This window comes from Cololabis saira, chromosome 8 (assembly GCF_033807715.1).
Source record: "Cololabis saira isolate AMF1-May2022 chromosome 8, fColSai1.1, whole genome shotgun sequence".
Lineage (NCBI taxonomy): Eukaryota > Metazoa > Chordata > Actinopteri > Beloniformes > Belonidae > Cololabis > Cololabis saira.
In genome coordinates, this window is record NC_084594.1 from 10,513,715 (window position 1) to 10,532,240 (window position 18,526).

The 18,526-nt window shown below is 36.4% G+C and overlaps 1 protein-coding gene across 14 annotated transcripts in view; it reads left to right on the forward strand.

Annotated features, from left to right (window-relative positions):
• LOC133448321 (R3H domain-containing protein 2) overlaps positions 1–18,526 on the forward strand; it is a 66,098-nt gene that overhangs the window by 22,381 nt on the left and 25,191 nt on the right. For 4 of the 14 annotated variants that reach the window (XM_061726732.1, XM_061726725.1, XM_061726735.1 and 1 more), the window contains exons 2-14: positions 1,577–1,732; positions 3,499–3,654; positions 3,785–4,006; positions 5,350–5,391; positions 6,345–6,434; positions 6,629–6,752; positions 8,264–8,342; positions 8,797–8,856; positions 9,132–9,272; positions 9,979–10,087; positions 11,317–11,412; positions 11,916–11,965; positions 12,641–12,694. In XM_061726732.1, coding sequence (XP_061582716.1) covers positions 3,848–4,006; positions 5,350–5,391; positions 6,345–6,434; positions 6,629–6,752; positions 8,264–8,342; positions 8,797–8,856; positions 9,132–9,272; positions 9,979–10,087; positions 11,317–11,412; positions 11,916–11,965; positions 12,641–12,694 — 1,004 coding nt within the window. In that variant the 5' untranslated portion in view covers positions 1,577–1,732; positions 3,499–3,654; positions 3,785–3,847. Of the gene's footprint in view, positions 1–1,576; positions 1,733–3,498; positions 3,655–3,784; positions 4,007–5,349; positions 5,392–6,344; positions 6,435–6,628; positions 6,753–8,263; positions 8,343–8,796; positions 8,857–9,131; positions 9,273–9,978; positions 10,088–11,316; positions 11,413–11,915; positions 11,966–12,640; positions 12,695–14,065; positions 14,102–18,526 lie in introns of all 14 variants that reach the window. The other 10 variants (XM_061726729.1, XM_061726736.1, XM_061726734.1 and 7 more) reach the window with 7 other exon arrangements.

The following is an 18,526-nucleotide window of genomic DNA, read 5'->3' on the forward strand; positions in this document are numbered from 1 at the left end:
AGTGCTGATACTGCTGCTGATGACGACTTTGCTGCTGCACTGCCTTGCTCTTGTACACACTGGGATTCCCTTCCTGATTAGTTCTCTCATTTAATTTATTTTGGAGCACAGTGGTATCAAAAGGGACATGCAATAAATGGCACTTATCCATGAGGCAGTCTGATGGTAGCAGTTGCATAAGTGATGCCGGATTTCCTTTTTTGAGTCTTATGTCACTATTGCAATCCTATATATGTGGTATTTGTATACTTCTTTAATTTGACAAGGACAAAAGATCTACTGTTAATCTCTGGACGAAGAGGCGTGTAGGCCATATTAATCATTTGCTAATGATTGTGTGCTCTCAGGGTCAGAAACTAGATTATGAATGTGTGTTATGTTGGTATCATTTTTTTATTTTTGTGAATAGGTTGAAGTTACTGAATGGAGAGTATTAGTCATTGATGAACAGCCATTCATACCTTTTTTTTTACGTTTATTTAAATGAATCCAAAATTAAGAAGACCTTGCAGGGAGTACATTCTACAAGGGTTCATTTGGAAACCTGGAGCATGTTTGGCTCAACATGCACTTTACAGAATGTGCACCTTAATTTTTAGTCTGGGGGTTGTCAATGCGAAGCTTCTGCTTTCTGACTTTTTTTTTTTTTTTAAACTTCTTTTTATTGGGGTTTTGCATTTTTCAAAACATACAGAAAATAGAAAATTAAAACTGCATGGTTTCATACATAAATATTTTGATACAATAGAAACAAAGGCATTCAAACTAAAGAAAAAAAAAAGGGGGTGTCATGTTACATCCGTTTTTACATTCATTTTCCCCTACATGGGTCTTTCTTGTTAAAATAATCCATAAAAGGTTGCCATATGGAGTAAAACATGTGTTCCTTCTCTCTTAATGAGTATTTTATTTTTTCTAGCTCCAAGTATTGCATTACATTGTTCAACAAGGCTGCATGAGTTGGGGGTTTTTTCTGCTTCCAATTAAGCAGTATCAATCGTCTTGCTAATAATGTTACAAACCGAGTAATGTTGTTTTGGTTAGATGAGAGTTGTACAGTGATAGCTTTCACTCCAAACAATGGTGCTTTCTGACTTTTTTGAGTATGTGATTTTGAAAGAAAAGTAAGAATATCAACAATGGTGTTATCTCTTCATAGTAATAAAACAAAGAAAGGAAGCTGTGGTAAGGTACTTTATAGGTCCTTTAATTTAAAAAGGAATTAACTTCAGCATTCTTGGCTTTGTGAGATGCTGCATATCATATATTTTTTGTTTAGGAAGAATTTTCAAAAGAACAAGCCAATTCTAATATGCTGCTCTTTAAAAAAAACAAAACAAACCAGAATGGTTCTCAAATTGTACAAAACACGTTTTAAACAGTGAGGAAGGTGGTCGGATAATGAACAGTTAAGCATTTGGGTGTTCATCTTTAAATCCCGTGTGCCAGTTATCTCTGAGCTCTCAGCTGCTCTCCCCCCCTCCCTGCCAGAATTAGCAGCAGCAGCAGTGATGAGTCACGCAGTGTGTGAAACCTGACGTCATTCGTGTCTTCCTCCTCTGCTCTTGTTGTCCAGGGCTCCTGACTGTAGGCAAGACCATGCTGCTGCCGTAAGCCAGAGGCAGAGAAGAGAGGCCCCAGACGACCTCTGAGGCGGTGGTTGGCCTGTCGGTGTCCTCTTACCCCCTTCTCTGGCTGGCAAACTGCTGCCTCTTCTGTTCACCTGAGCACTGTAAATATAATTCACTTGCTGTTTGTTTTTTAATTTTGTGCATGCCGTTATTGCTTCCACTAAAGGTGTATCTATTAAAGTAAATCCGTGCTATAATTGGGAATATTAGTCCTCAATGTAATTAGTCATTGATATATATTAGTTTTTACACAGTGATTATTTAGATTGGTTCATTTTTATTTAATGCATCTTTACAAAGCTTCATGTTAATCAGTTTTTTGCACCTTTTTCTTATAAAACTATTTGATAGGTATTTAGAAAAATGGGTTCAATACTTTTCAGGGATGACTTATGAAACAAACCAATGCAGTATGATGTGATTTAATTAAGTTTAATGTTCTTTTAATATTATGTTGGATAGATACTTTCAACTAACTAAGTCCAAGTATCTTTGGTATTCACTGCACAAGAATCTGTCACTCTGTAACAGGTTTAATATGGACTCAAACCAGAAAACCTTTTTGCATTGTTCCAGTGTCAAGTAAAACGAGAGTTTTTCTTTGATCTTTGATTAACTTGACTCATAAGTGCTTTTCTTATTCAACATATAGCTGTTTAGTTCCAATAGCCAATCCGATAGTTCTCTTTGCATTTACAAATTATGAAAACAAGTGCAATACAAGTTAAAATGAATACACTTAATGTCAATCCAATCCATAATAGTCTAGTTATAATTCAGTTCAGTCCAGTTTATTATATTTTTAGTCTTAAGACCCAACCAAGCTAAGGTTGAAAATGCATACCATCCAATCATCAGTTTAATTCAGTTTCAATACCTGAGGATGTACAGGGCAGAGGGCAGCAGTGGAGAGGGACTGACTCCTTTAACAACAAGACACCTACAGTAAAACCAGACTCAGGGAAGGAAGTCATGTGCTTTCACTGGTTGGGGTATAAGAGGATAATTCAAAGATACAAACTAGGGCTGGGCGATATGGACCAAAAGTCATATCTCGATATTTTCTAGCTGAATGGCGATACTCGATATATATCGATATTTTTTCTGTGCCATAATTGGGGTTTCCCCTGAAGCATTATAGCATAGCATCTCTGTTAGCTTCATTTTTTTCTGAGGCAAACCCTTAAAAAAACAGTCAGTTTTAATACAAAGCCTCGTGCCAAATGTCACACAGGTTCCTTTATTAACAGAGGTCTGCACAATATCAAAATGTAGAAAACAAATGAAATAAAAATAAACTGCCTGCATATATAGAATAAAAATGCTTCTTGAATAAAATAAAACAAATATCCCTTTCCTGCATAACAATTAAATTAAAATACACTGTGCAATTAATACAATGTAGACAGTAACAGGCAGACTTTTCCACTGAGGTTGACAGTTGTGCAAATAACAAAACATTTGTGCAAATCTCAAATAAAACATTCAAGTCAATTTGTCACAAAATAAGCTATATCAAAATCATAAAAAAAAAGGTAAAATCGATATAAACGATATTGTCTCGTACCATATCGCGTTTGAAAATATATCTATATATATATATATATATTAAAATCTCGATATATCGCCCAGCCCTAATACAAACCAAGGCAAAACATTTGCTATGGGAAAAGTAGAGAAAGAAAGCAACATAAACTACACTAAAGCAATTGCAACATACTGTATATTGGGTATGTTAAGTGAATGGAGCAGAGTAAAGAAAGGTTCCCCAGCAGTTTATCAGGCATGTACAGCAAATGGAAATCATTTCACTGAGTAAACTGTTATTTTTATACAGTTTTTTCTGTGGTGTGTTGTATCCCTGTAGCCCTACCCCATAGGTAAAAGCTTGCTATGGATTGTCCCTCGCTCCTTGCTGCAACCCAGCCTAGTACACTGCCTTAGTGGGATCTTCGTACCCTTCTGTGTGGTTCCAATCCAGACTTATTATAAGATTCCAGCACAGATTTGGTACCGCCTACAGGTATATAGTGTAGAATTAACTCTCCTTTTGATTTTTTTTGTTTTGTTTCTTCTTTTTTTCTTGGCAAATATTGCAGGTGTTCTGCCAGAGCCTGGAATTTCAGTCCTATCTTATGTTGCTTTTGTTGCAGCTGCTGTTGGGTCCTCCACCCAACCCCCTCCCCAGTCCCACCCTCTCCCCCTCCCCTAAGAAGATGTCAGTGAGCCTGGCAACGGACATCCAGCAGGAGGGAGAGAGCGGGCCTCTTATCGATCCCTGCAGTAGAGGCAAGACCTCCCCTCAGCCACAGGGTACCAAAGAAGGGACAGGAGAGGGCCTGGATCCAGATGAAAGCTCTGCACAGGATACACAGGTAGGAGGAAGTGGCACTTTAAATTGTAGTAAATATTCAAGACCATTGAACATGTTCTGCAATAGGGGTGTAACAATATATCGTGCCACGAAATTTTGCGATACAAAAACGATACGTGTCGTGGAGGTGACAAACTGTATCGTGATATTGGGTTATTAATATTAATCTATTGTGTTGACCAGCAACGTGCATCCGACCGCGCGTACCGACCACGCCTCGACCCGCGGACCAAAATCTTACTCCGCTCAGAAGAAACTAGTACCGTTTTGTGGTCCCGATCACGGGACTCTTGCATGGTTTTGAGCTCTGAACTTTTAAGTCTGGTGTAGAGTTAAGGCTTACCTTTATTAAATTAAACCTTTTTCGGGTCGTGAGTAGGATAAACACGGAGACAACTTCTGCTGAGCTCCAGTGTACTTTAATGTCCCTCAACAGTGTAGGATTTTAGAACATCAACACAGCACCTAGTGCCGTACTGTGGCGTATCACTCCGCCCAATCTAAAACATACTAAACGCTACATATAAACTGACTAGTGTCATTACAGTCCCTGATTTACAGAATATAAATAATATATTTATAAAATAATGAACCCTGAATTACCAAAATAACCTTGTTAACAAAAATAAATCTCTTATATCTTACTCTTATAAGGTGAGCATGTTTTATGATGTAAAATTGTATGTATTTATTTACTTTTATTTTTTTATTTAATTTTAGTTGTTAAATTTCTGGAACAGAAAAAAGTCAAGTCATACATGAGAGAAACTATTCAGTTTGTGGCTAAATATTTTTACTTGTATGAAACTGAAGATCATAATGCAAACCTGACATTTACTTTTAGTTCAGTTTGTGGAAAATGGTTGGCCTGGCTTTCTCTTTAAAACTTAAACAGTTATAAAGGACTACAAACTGTAACAATAGGGCAAACGCACAGTATTGTTTTGTATTTTGTGTCTTTCAAATAAAAGACATTTTTTTCTAGTCATATGTTCTTCATGCAAGGTTGTTAAAACAATACTGCTATAATATCGTATAGTTATCGTGACCTCAATATCGTGTATCGTACCGTATCCTGAGATTAGTGTATCGTTACACCCTATTCTGCAATAAAGTCGGGACCACAGACTTGAATTACCATTTGGGACAGATTCTCTCCTGGGGTCTTTTTCTGTTTGTCGAGTAGCTAAACGAGGGACAACATAAAATATCTATAGCTTCACTGTTAGCAATGTTATTGTGTATATGTAAACATAATCTATTTAGTTAAATACTAAACTCATTTTCCTATGTCCAATTAATTTGCACCCTGTTATTAAAAGGATTAATACATTCTTCTTGCAGAAGCGGGCTCCTAACCACAGCCATGGCAGGAAAAGGCCCAAGGTAAGTTATTTGAGAACATGGGTTTGTTTCTTTATTCATGTCTAACTCGGGCAAATATGGTTTTCCAAATTCACCTAAATTATAAAATGCTTGCTGGTTTGTTGCGTAAGAGAATGGTCCTATCAACTACAGTGAACTACCTTCATAACAAAATTGTCTTAAAATCATTTATCTTTTTAGAGAGTTAATATGTTGATGATCTAAGTAAAGTTATGGGAATAAAACAATAAAGAACACTGGTTATACTTTATAACTTGGTGTTTGTTTCCATAATAATAATAATAATCCCAAATTAGAAAATGTTTGCATCATATGAAAGAGCAGATGAAAATCAATAACACAGCACTGTGGAAATGTATTTTGGCATTTATTTTGAACCCAAGATACTACGTCGGGAACTTGTATTACAGATTGTTTTTCTCTGGAAGAAATGGGCAGAGACAGAAAGCACCATCTACACTATTACAAGTCCAAAAGCCAGGCGCTGGGTCGTATCAGTTGGGAGAGTTAATTTGCACCTCTATATTGGCACCATTAATGCAGAAAAGTACATTGAGGTTTGCGAGCAACATGTGCTGCTTTTAAGACATTTTTTTAAAGATATATCTGTGCATCTTTCAACAAAACCACATTCTGTAGATTTACAAAGACATGGCAAAGCTCTTCTATTTATCATGGAACATAGACTTTCAAGGTTACTTTGAAATAACGGTAATGAGCTTTACAATCTTGAAAGGCCATGTAACATATTAAAGTTCTTGTTTGTCCTTTTAAAAACGAAGTCACAGCACAACTTTGGGGCGCAGTAAAAAAGGGTCACCTCTTCCTCATTCACATCAGGTGAAGGAACCACTTTATTTTAGAGCTGGGAAGAGCCCCCGCCACTCTACCTCAGTATTTTTTTTTTTTTAACAATTAGTTTTACGCATAATATTTGTGTCATCACATTTCAGTCCAATGCCAAACTGCCAAAGTTGGTACGAAGCTTGGCCGTATGTGAGGAGTCCTCTGGTCCATTCTCAAACGACGGACCTCCAGAATCGGTAACTTTGCTCTTTCATGACTATTTTCACGATACTTACTGTAGTTTCTATTCTGCAGAGACAGCCCAGCTTGCAATTGTTTGTTCAGAGAACTGCTTATGTTTAATCGATGATTACGAACGGCTAAGAGTTTACTTAAAAAAAAAAAAAATGATTGCATCTATTTTCATGGTAATGGTTTGCAATTCTTCTAGGATATCATCCAGCTTCACATAAGCTGTCCATCAGACAAAGAGGAGGAAAAGTCCTCAAAGGACGAGTATGAAAATGAGGAGAAGGAGAAGAAAGACAAGACTCCCAGAAAGATGTTGTCGCGTGGTAAGATCCAGCTTTGTGGTGCTTGTTGTGGGCACAGTAACTTATCAGTAACTTATATGGTCTTTATTAGGTGTCCCTTTACTCCTACAAGACTGAGTGCAAGATTTATGTTTTTCTTCTATCACTTTCCTCCTTCACGTGTCTTTCTCACATCAAAGAATGTCTCATACACAGTGCCTTTCCACAAGTGCTCATCCCTGTGAGAACAGAATGAACGCTTGACTCGGGTATACAGGACGGTCTCAGAAAATTAGAATATTGTGATGAAGTTCTTTATTTTCTGTAATGCAATTTAAAAAAAAAAAAAAAAATGTCATACATTCTGGATTCATTACAAATCAACTGAAATATTGCAAGCCTTTTATTATTTTAATATCGCTGATTATGGTTTACAGTTTAAGATTAAGATTCCCAGAATATTGTAATTTTTTGAGGATATTTGAGTTTTCTTAAGCTGTATATTTATAATATTAAAATAATAAAAGGCTTGCAATATTTCAGTTGATTTGTAATGAATCCAGAATGTATGACATTTTTGCATTACAGAAAATAAAGGACTTTATCACAGTACTCTAATTTTCTGAGACACTGTATGTATACTAAGTGTGAACTTAATTCAAACTAAGTTCAAATTAGGCCCTTCTCCCCAGCACTACAAACAAGTCCAGCAGAAAGAGTTCAGAAAGTGGTAGAAAGCAAAGATAGGAGGATGCCTAATCACGTTTTGTTCAAAGGTTGCAGCCCAAGGCCATTCTGTACCCAGCAAATGAGAAGAAACAATGTAATGCAAAAGGCGTGTCTGCAGATAGATAACCACCTCACACTTTGTAGGTCATAGGACATGGTTTTTAGTGAATCTGTTTTTTTGTTTTTCCTTTTTTAGAAGAATATTTTACTAAGATTTAATATTCCTTTAATTTATTTTACTCTCATCTTCATGAGTTTTGATAAATGGATTTCATTGTTCACATGTGTACAGTTAGGTCATGTCATTACAACAATACATATGTTTTACTTTATATAAATACAGTAACCCTAAATAACGGTAACACTTTTCATGCAGTGTTCTGTATTAGTAAAATTATTTTATGATACAACAAGCCATAGGATTGAGATCATTTGTTTAAAAAGGCAATGAGATCCCTCTCGACTTGTTTTAATTACTTACTCTTCACTGTTGCACCTTGAGGCCCCTCAGGAGTGATTATACTGAGAGCAGAGATGAAATGGCACGACTGTCTAGTGAAGTGGGAAATGGGAGGGCAGAAATGATCCCTTGAAGAATGTGTGTTTGAGTGGGTGCGCAAAGTACAACAGCCAGCTTTCGTCTTTGGTTATTCGCTGCTAATGTTTATCCGTCCTGAACAACCTAGATTGCCATTGATGGTGTGATGAATGACCGTTTTAGGATGCTCATATGTCTATACAGTCCGCTTTGTTTTACTTTTTTAATTGAGAAGAGTGAGAATTGGAAAATCTATTCTCTTAACCTTTTTTCTTTCTTCTAACAGACTCCAGTCAGGAATATACTGACTCCACGGGCATAGATGTGCATGAGTTTTTGGTCAACACACTGAAAAACAATCCCAGGTATGAGATTAATACCAAAGAACAGTCGCAGTAATGAGTGAAGAATTACGATAATTGATATATATATATTTGGCAGGTTAGGTTGTCACTGATGTACATATGTATTAGTATAACCAGGTTATTTAGATATGGTATGCAATTTTGGAGAAGTATCATCTAAAATTATTTAAAAGTTTTTATTTGATGTGGGTTTTTGATAAATCCAAAATCTTCAATTTCGTAATTGATTAGTGACATAAGGGTAAGTTACAAGTCCTGACTTTTGGTTTCTTGTTCTTTTGTCTCCTTAAAATCATAAAATTATTGCATTAATATATGTGTATAAACAACAGAAGGCAAACTTTGGAAAACATCATTAGAAAATGTTTGAAGGAACTAATTTCATTGGTGGTGGAGGTTACTTCAATTTAGTTCCAGCTCTGATCACTCTCTCTTTCCCACTTTGGCACACCAGGGATCGAATGATGCTGCTTAAACTAGAACAAGATATCCTGGAGTTCATTAACGATGACAAGTAAGCCATGGTCTTCATAATGCTTCATTTTATTTAAATCTAGCCCCCCTCCATTCATTACTTATTTATAGATCATGAGATAAATATGTTGTAGTTGATACATTTGTTCTGTATGGGGATAGTTTGAGGTTGACTTTTTTTGCTTAGACTTTGTTTCACTTAGAAACAAAATTTTATCTAGGTTATTGTTAAGATGATATCATCTTAAACAACTCAGAGCTCCATTATTTTGCCAACAATGTTTCTCATAATTCTGTCATTTGTGCCACTTGCAGTAACCAGTATAAAAAGTTTCCTCAGATGACTTCTTATCATCGAATGCTGCTGCACCGCGTGGCGGCCTATTTCGGCATGGACCACAATGTGGATCAGACGGGCAAGGCTGTCATCATCAACAAGACGGGCAACACACGCATGTGTGTTTAATTTCTTGACATGTAGCATTCAGGCTGTGCAAAACATGAGCCGTTTCAACATCTCTTGCATTTTGTCTTGTTTTATCAGTTTATCTCTGTTCATATATAATGTATTTTCATGTTTAACATCCTGGTAGAAGTGTATTGCAAAAATAGGAGAAGAGAAATCATCCTGGTTAATGCTTTTAAATATTAGGAGTTTTTATTAAAATCTACTGGCCAAGTTTGTAGTGGTATGGAATATTAGGTGCAATTTAAATGAATGACAATAAATGAACTGTACAGATATCGTTGAGAAGGACATATCAACAAATTGTGTTATACTTAAAAACAGTAGTTGGTAAGATTTGAAGGGCTGATGATGAAAACAAAAGAAACGGCGACTATTCAAAGATTCAGGATTTTTAACCTTCCTACGCCAGTTGTGACAGAACATTGAAGTAAAAATTACTTTTACAGCTTTTGTTTTCAAACAATTGAAGTTAAAGTATAAAAAGGATAACTTTTAGACATCTTTCAATTCAATTAGGTTTTAACACGTTAAGGTTATAAAACGGAGTAAAGCAAACAAAATGTGTTAAGATTTGATCTTCAGACATATTTTTATATTCACCGTGAAACGTTTCGTCATGACTTCTGACAAAATTATTTTCAATTTTGCAAAGCTTTTTTAAAATTCCCTCCTTTTTTCAATTTTTTTCAACAGCCCAGAACAAAGGTTCTCAGAACACATCAAGGATGAACGTAACATGGACTTCCAAAAGAAATTCATTCTTAAGCGAGATGATGCTAGTATGGACAAAGACGATAATCAGGTAGGCTGGTTTTCACCACTCAATACCTCAAAATAAAATGTACATAATTATTCACAATTATGTACAATTTCTGATCATGGGGGTCAGTCATGATGTGTCAGTTCTGAAGAGATTCTCCCTTGAGACTCTGCTGGTAACAGTTTTGATGTAATTGGAGGTTGATGGTTATGTGGAGCCTTTACTGAAAGTGTGTGCTCAGTTAATAAGCCTCCTTGAAGGAATCATGGTGTTAGGTGTCCAGCAGTACATAGTGTGTGTGCCCCTGTGTTAAGATCAAATTGAGCTGGAAACAAAAAAACTGTGAAAAGCTTTGCCCAGAAAAAGTGGAGGATCAATGCACTAGTTAACCATCATTTAAACAGCAAGTTTTGTGCGTGCGAATAGTGCTCCGTCGTTCAGTGGTCACTGAACTGCTCGGTGCTGCTCTGCCTCTCTCAGGTATAGATTCTGAATGCAAAACATTTTTAGAACTGAGAGTGAGAGAAAGAAAAGCGAAACAGAGAAGTGGTTAATGGTGTAGAAAACATCAAAAGGACACATTTTATTATTTTATATATTGATTTCTTGGTTATAGATTCTGTTTTTTTTTTGTTTTTTTTCTTTTTGGATTCTGGATTTTGTTTCTCAGGTTTTTTTTTTGTTTTTTTCTTACCATACATGATGTTTTATAAACACAATAGTTTTGTGGGATGTTCCAAATTCTGGTTTTGAAACTCAAAAAGGTGTTTTAGAAAAATATGTCCAACTTGTGGAAATTAGAAAAACATTTCTACTTTTAACCACATCCCTAATACTCTTAACGATTGAAATAAAGAAAATATATAAAATATGTTTTATGTAAAAGGATACTGCTCCTATAAGCAGACTTCATGGAACATTTCTCTAAATAATACATTTTATTCGCAGGTGCCTTTTTAATGACACTCCAGGTCAAGCAGAATGCACAATAAAGACAATAAAACATAGACTATTCAGGAAAAAAATAAAAAGTTGTTACTGGGATAACAATAGCACAATGCTTGTCCATGAGGATGGTGTCAAAGATGTTCTGCCATAGATGTCAGACATCTATGGTTCCTGACGTGTTAATGCTTTTATAATATACAGATTGTCACTTTTTTCCATAGCAGAGTTAACCGTGAGTGCATGTATTGATGGGAACATTGTGTTTGATAAGATATTTCAGATTGATTGCCTAACTTTAGGTTGTTTGTTTTCATAAATGTTAGATTCGTGTGCCACTGCAGGACGGGCGGCGTAGCAAGTCCATAGAAGAGCGAGAGGAAGAGTATCAGCGGGTACGAGACCGGATCTTTGCACGGGAAGTAAGTATTGAACCTGAACAGGGTTGCAAATACTTTTTAGGACAGATTCAAATCAGATTACAAGGTATTTAGTGTCTATTAGATGTGGTTTCTGTCTACTTTTGATTGGTATGTTTGAGTGGGACAAAATTACTAGGTTTTGCTTGTTACTTTGATATGAAGCAGTCTCAAAATGCAAATAGCACACTAAAGATATCTGTAAAATATGCACAATTTATTCAGAGGGATTTTCGTCGTCTTAGACATTTTTTCGGTAAAAGAGAAGAGTAGAAATATGTAGCACTATTAAATTTGCAGAAGTGATTTTGTACCTAAAAATTAATCATTCATTCATTTATTGAGGGGGTTCTTAAATCTCATATTGGCCGCCACTGCTTTAAGTGACATAGCACATTCTGAATACATATACAGTATGTCTAAACTTGAAAGTTTCTGAAATATGAAAAGAAAAAAAATACAAACCTGAATTCTCCTAAAATAATTTTCCATTTCATAATGTGCAGGTGTCCTTTTTCTTGCAGTCCTCTCAAAATGGCTACATCAATGACAACAGGTAAGATTATGTGATCTCCTGGATACTTTAGTGTGTGTGATTCCTAAGACTCAGTCGTTGCAACCTCTCCATTTACTGATATAGTTTGCCTTTTAGGTTTCCGTTAAGATAGCTAGGTACCTGTAGGCCCTAACATATACTAAATGTGACTGTATACATTTGGATGATATAAATCTGACATCCCTGGCAAAGTTTTCTTTTCTTTTTTCTTTTTAATTTGCTAGTAAATGAGAATTTACATTTAATAGCTGATTTTTAAATTATAATTTTCAAGCAGATGATTATTAAGCATTGTCAAAGTTTTCTTGCCAGATTTTTATATATACACATGCTGTAATCTCTTTCAGAAAGATTTGGTGTAGCATTTCTTTCTTTTTTCTAGGAAACAGTTTTCTCACATGTCAGTTGTGTTCATTCTCCATCCCTGTGACCATTTAGCTTAATTGATTAGGAGATGATATGCTGAGAGAGATGAGAGGTGTGGGCTTCTCAAAAGTTATTTTCTGCCTTGTGTGTTTTATTTTCCCACTTTCTTCTTACTGGTAAACATTTTCTAATGTCTCTCATAGTCCCCCCTTTTTCTTTTTTTGTAAGCTCATGTTTCTTTACACCCGCTGGTGTTCTTCAGTCCAGACTTGTAACCCAAACATTTCTTCCTAATGTTAACACCAACAGACTTTCCACTGAGGGCTACTGCTCTAGCTCTCAAAAGAGGAGGCAGATCTTTAGGTACTGGGTACTGCTGACTGACCCTTGTGTTGCCATGCTCATTTTTAAAAATGGCTTGGTGATGAAAGTGATGACTTGTGGTGGTTATCTTTGCTTGGCAGAGTCGGCTGATTAATGGCTATACCAGCATTGCACCTTGGGGCTTCCAGTGACCCCTGCATGGCTGCTTTGTGGTTTCATTGGTGATTGATTGACCCGCTTCCCCGTCCGTTCATCCATCCACCATTAACTACATTTTAATTTAAGTAACTGCATCACTTTCACAGTAACCTGTTTGTTTTATGGATGACTTTGTTATTATTTTTTTTTATATTAACTTAGATGCATAGAGATACATAAAGGTACATACATTTATAGTAAATACATGCAATTTCAGTAGAATAGGATGAACATAACATAACTCTATCATTAACATGATGTAACTCACAATTAAGCTGGCCGAAGAATAATAGATACCGTATTTTCTGGACTATAAGCTGCACCTGCACATAAGCCGCATCCGCTCTTTTAAAAAAAATAATAATAATAATAAAAAAAAGATATACAAGCCGCACCTGCATACAAGCCGCATCCGCTCTATTTAAAAACAGATATGCAGGCCGCAGATATTTATGTTGATTAGATTAGATGATTAGATATTTACTACATGCACAGAAGAATTTTGAACTGTAAATGATGTACATGTTTGTACCTAAACAGATCCTTTCCTAACAGAGTCTTTTAACACGGCAGCAACTTTGCTGATTAAAACGGGACAGAACCAAGAGAAAATAACCGGTATTTATTATTTATCTGTTTGAAATCTGCTTCTACCTACTTCTATCTGCTAAAGAAGAAGTAGCGAATTCTTCTTTGCATTTATTTTGTCTTAGTTTTGATTCTAACTCCGGGTAGAGCACCCTGAGTGGTGGAAGAAAAATCCACAGAATAGCCGCACCTTTGTATAAGCTGCATGGTTGAAAACTTATGAAAAAAGTAGCAGCTTATAGTCCAGAAAATACGGTAATTTAAAATATCAGTGCTAATAGGCTGAATTTATGCTTATTTTCATTGTTAATTAGTTGCTTAATTTTATGAATGTTTTAATTTATGAGTTATCATCAAATAGTAAAACAGTCAACAGAATTTCCAAGAACTTTGGCATTTATGTTGCCCTCTGTTTTAGACTATTCACTAAAACCCAAAGATAAAATGAAAAACAGGCGAAGATTTTTCAGTCTTAGATTTGGAGCATAGACCACATAAAGTAGGGCACAGCATCATGTTTATATGTAGACTAGCAATGATGATGCCACCTGAACCTTTGGGTACAATACACAACTGCAATTCTTCTTTTTTAATTAATTTACTCATTGTGCTACTTTCCACTAGCTGTAGTCACGACCAGGCTTGCGCTGACATAAGAAGGTTTGTGTCTTTCCTCGTGACATTTCATTCCGCATGTTTCCTATTTATTTATTTATTTTCTCCCACAAAGTAGCACCAGGGTCTCTGATCTTTTCTTGCTTCCATTCCAGTTAGTTAGGTCATGTAAGTTAGGATTCTTATACTGTCAGGATTTTGTCCCAGGCTATGTTTGGTCAGAAGATTGATTAAACAGCTGTCACACGTTTATCTTTCCTCTGGGACTTTCCGAAATTCAACATTGCATCCATGAAAATGTTCTCCATCCATGACTGTTGTGACCAGTCACAGCGCACACAATGTCTGGCAGCAAGATGCTAGTTGAAAATCCTTTTAAGATCTTTAATCTGCAAGGAGAAGCCACCAAAGATCAGGCTTGTTTGTGCACATCCTATAACACCACGTCTGCTATTTTGGTTTATCCTTTCACTGACCACTTACAGTAAGTACTTAATATTGCCGAGCAGTGGCACGACACTAGCCCTGTTGAAGATCAGCCCATCAGCCCCCAGATTGAGTGCAACAAGTGATCATTCACTAATGGTCTCTTATACAGTTTCACAAACACTGATGTGTGTCCGTAATATCAAAAACCTTTGTTTCCAATAAAAAAATATATATACACTAATCCCTCGCTATAACGCTGTTCACCTTCCACGGTTTCGCTGCTTCACAGATTTGCATCGTGTTCTGCATTCTGATTGGCTAAAAAGTCTCCTTGCTTCTTCACTTCCTGTGTGTCAATAACGTTACGGTTTAATATGTAGGCTACTGTACATGTATGTTAAACAGCTTGCCAAATTTAAGTTTGCAAATTTTCTCCAAAACCCATAATGTTGACAAAACTTTCTGCACCGATTCTCCCGTTCAAATCCAATTACTCGGGTTGCGGTGGGGCGGTGCTGATCTCGGCAATTTGAAGCCGTGTAATTGTAAAATAAAAATAAAGGTTGCTACTTCACGGATTTCACCTATCACGGGTTCTTTTTGGAACGTAACCCCCGTGAAAAACGAGGGATTACTGTATATATATTTTGGTTCATATATTCACTTAGTTTACTCAAGCGTACACTGGAAGAACATCAAATCTTCACATTTTAGACATTGCGATATCTGAATCAAATTGCATGATTTTTATTAACTACCAATCTGTTATCAAATTACTAAGATTTTCAGATGAAGTGTGTGTGTTTGTGTATGTATATGTATGTGTGTGTGTGTGTGTGTGTGTGTGTATATATATATATATATATATATATATATATATATAATGTCTGCTCCTAGTGTAACTAGTGATGGGTTAAAAGCAGGGGTGTTTTCTTTTCCGTTTTCCGCAAAGATGTACAAAACATAGTAATATTTCATGTGTTCGAGTAATGTGAAACATTTGAAATTGATCCATCCATCATCTTCCACTTACCCAAGTGTGAGTCTCGGGGGCAGCAGCCTGACCAGACCCCCCCCCTACCCAGCCACCTCTTCTATCTCTTCAGTGGGATGCTGAGGTGTTAGAGAGATGAAATATTTCCAGCATGACCCTATTGATGTTTTGGGACGTCTGTTTGGAAAAAAAAATCACCAAGGGAGGGATCCGGGGGACATCCTAAACAGTTGCCCATACAACCTTAACTGACTCCTCTTAGTAAAGATGTGCAGTGACTGAGTATCTCCTGAACGTTGCTGCAGCTTCTTGCCACATCTCTGAGAGTCCCTACAGTGGAAGTTCATTTCATCCACTTATGTCCACAATCTCATAGGGGTGCCACACCGGACTGCCTGCCACTCTGATTGGCTCTTTCCTCCCCTTCCTCAATTTGTGAAGGGATGGCCTGCAAAGACAGACCTAGTGTCTAGGCCTGTGTTGAAAAAATCGATTTTCTGATTCTAAATCGATCTCATATTAATTCATAAAAATCGATTCTTATGTCTAAAGATCGATTTTTTTTTTTTTTTTTTCTCCATCATTTTAGCCAGGTGAACTTTAATCTCAGTAGTCGGACACACAGTTTGTCATGACACTTCTGAAAAATGCCAGGTGCTTCATGGCAATATGTGTGCGTGGTGATAGATAAGTAATTAGATAAGATAAAATTATTTGTTTACTGCATGAACTGTTGCAATTTCTTTCTTTTTTGCACTTTAAATGGATATTGAAAGGCCTGTTTGAGTTATTTATTTCTTTATTATTTCACAATAATTATTGTGAAATCATTATTTCACTAGTTATTTTACAGTCATATAATTCAGGCTACAGCTCAAAAAACATTTTAAATAACACTAAGCCAAATCAATATCGGATCGAATCGAATCATGATAATAAATTCTGAATATTAAGAATCGGAATCGAATCGATTCTTGACATTTGAATCGATACCCAGCCCTACTAGTGTCCCATACCTCCTCCAAGACCCTAGTGAGAATTAAGAGCAGATCCAGAACTGGCATTTTTCCTTCTGATTTGGAATCTGACTGTCATCCTGACTCTCTTCTCCACCCCCACCCCCCACACTGCTTGTAAAAATGATGATTGATGATTACATTTTCATCTGAAATTACTGTAATGATTCTTTTAAAAGGAAATACTTCCTTCTGAATGGACAATATGTGATTGGAATCTCACATTCACCCCTTGACTGATAGTTATTTTGGTTAACATCTAATGAAAATCCGAAGGGATAGAAGCACCTAAAAACAAGAGAATACAGTGGAGAAGAAATGTCATGTGATCAACACCCAAATCCATTTTTTACATTTTTTTCCCCTCCTTTTGCTCATCCTGCTATCATGTATGTCTGTATAACAACACAAGTGTGCGCCTGCCTGCTTGGAGAATTTCATTGCACCCACCCTTCCTTAAAATAGGCTGTGCAGAGAGGCCTCAAAATAGATCGTCCATTAATTACAGGCTCCCTGAAATATTTATAAGCAGTAGCCACCATTAAACACTACTTCATATTAGTAGACTTTTACAACCCTTGTTGCTGTTTTTGTTATGGTGATTCTGTAATATGTCCTGAATATTTAATGTAGGTCCGCTAAGCCTTCTGCTTTCAGCTTCGTCTGAAAAGCAGCTTTCTTATTCTTTTAAATTCAATTTGTGTTATGGGTAGTCAACCACAGTCGCAATATATATAATGTTAAAACGCAACAGTAATTTTACTAAATCACTGTCAGAGTCCAGCTATTCACTTGTTACGATCAGTGTTTTTGAGAGTGCTGGTTGCTCTCACAATGTGATGGATGGTTTTCTTGTACTCTCAACCTCAGGGGACAGCATCACAACAATACGCTGAGTGTGTAGAGGAAAAGTAATATAGAGTGTGATTTAATGTGTGCGAGTCTGAGTGGTGATGTACCTTTTGTTGCTTAATGTTCATCTATACTTGATGTTAATTAAAAAGTGTGTACTTGTGCCTTATTTGTCTTTTATTAAGTAGAACTAATTATTTATTTAATATTTGTTTTTGTCTGTAAGTGTTAAATACACGTTGCAAGTAACCATTTTTTTTTTTTTTAGTATTCTTTATCTGAAATATGTCCATGATCTTACATAGTTTGTTTCATTTGGTGTCACTGGATAATCCCCTAAACTCTTGCTGCTGTTTGGAGCATCTTTTTCCTATGCATGTTTGTTTCCTATATGGATGGGTTTGTGGGTGTGGATGTATGTGTGGTTGTCTGTTTAAGATTAGAGATAATTTTGTTGATATGTTGCCTGCATTTGTATCGTCATTACACTAAACAAGCGACGTGCATCTTTGTTGAATGCTTTACCCGAACCCTGTTGAAATGTGTACTTTACTTGATGACCTTACTCTGCTGTCGGCTCCTGTTCTTGCTCCTCTGTTTCCTTCTCTTGTTAACTTTTTATTTTAATTTTCACATCACTCTGCTTCAAATATGTTCCATATGCACATTATACTTTATATTTATTCTTCATCCTGCCCCTGTACATTTCTTTCTCTTCCTCTGACTGTCTGTTCTACTTCTTTTCTCTGTTATTTGCAAGTACTTCTCACTTGCAACCTCTACGTCTCCCTTTACCTAACAGCTTTCTCCCACTAATCTCTGTTTCAACTAGGGGTGTAACAATATATCGTGCCACGAAATTTCGCGATACAAAAACATCACAATACGTGTCGTGGAGGTGACAAACTGTATCGCGATATTGAGTTATTAATATTAATCTATTGTGTTGACTAGTAACGCGCATCCGACCGTGTGTGCCGACCGCGCCTCGACCCGCAGACCAAAATCTCACTCCGCTCAGAAGAAACTAGTACCGTTTTGCGGTCCCGTTTTGAGCTCTGAACCTTTACTTATGTAAGGCTGGTGTACAGTTAAGCCTCACCTTATTAAATTAAACCCTTTTCGGGTCGTGAGTAGGATAAACACGGGGGCAACTTCTTCCGAGTTCGAGTGTACTTT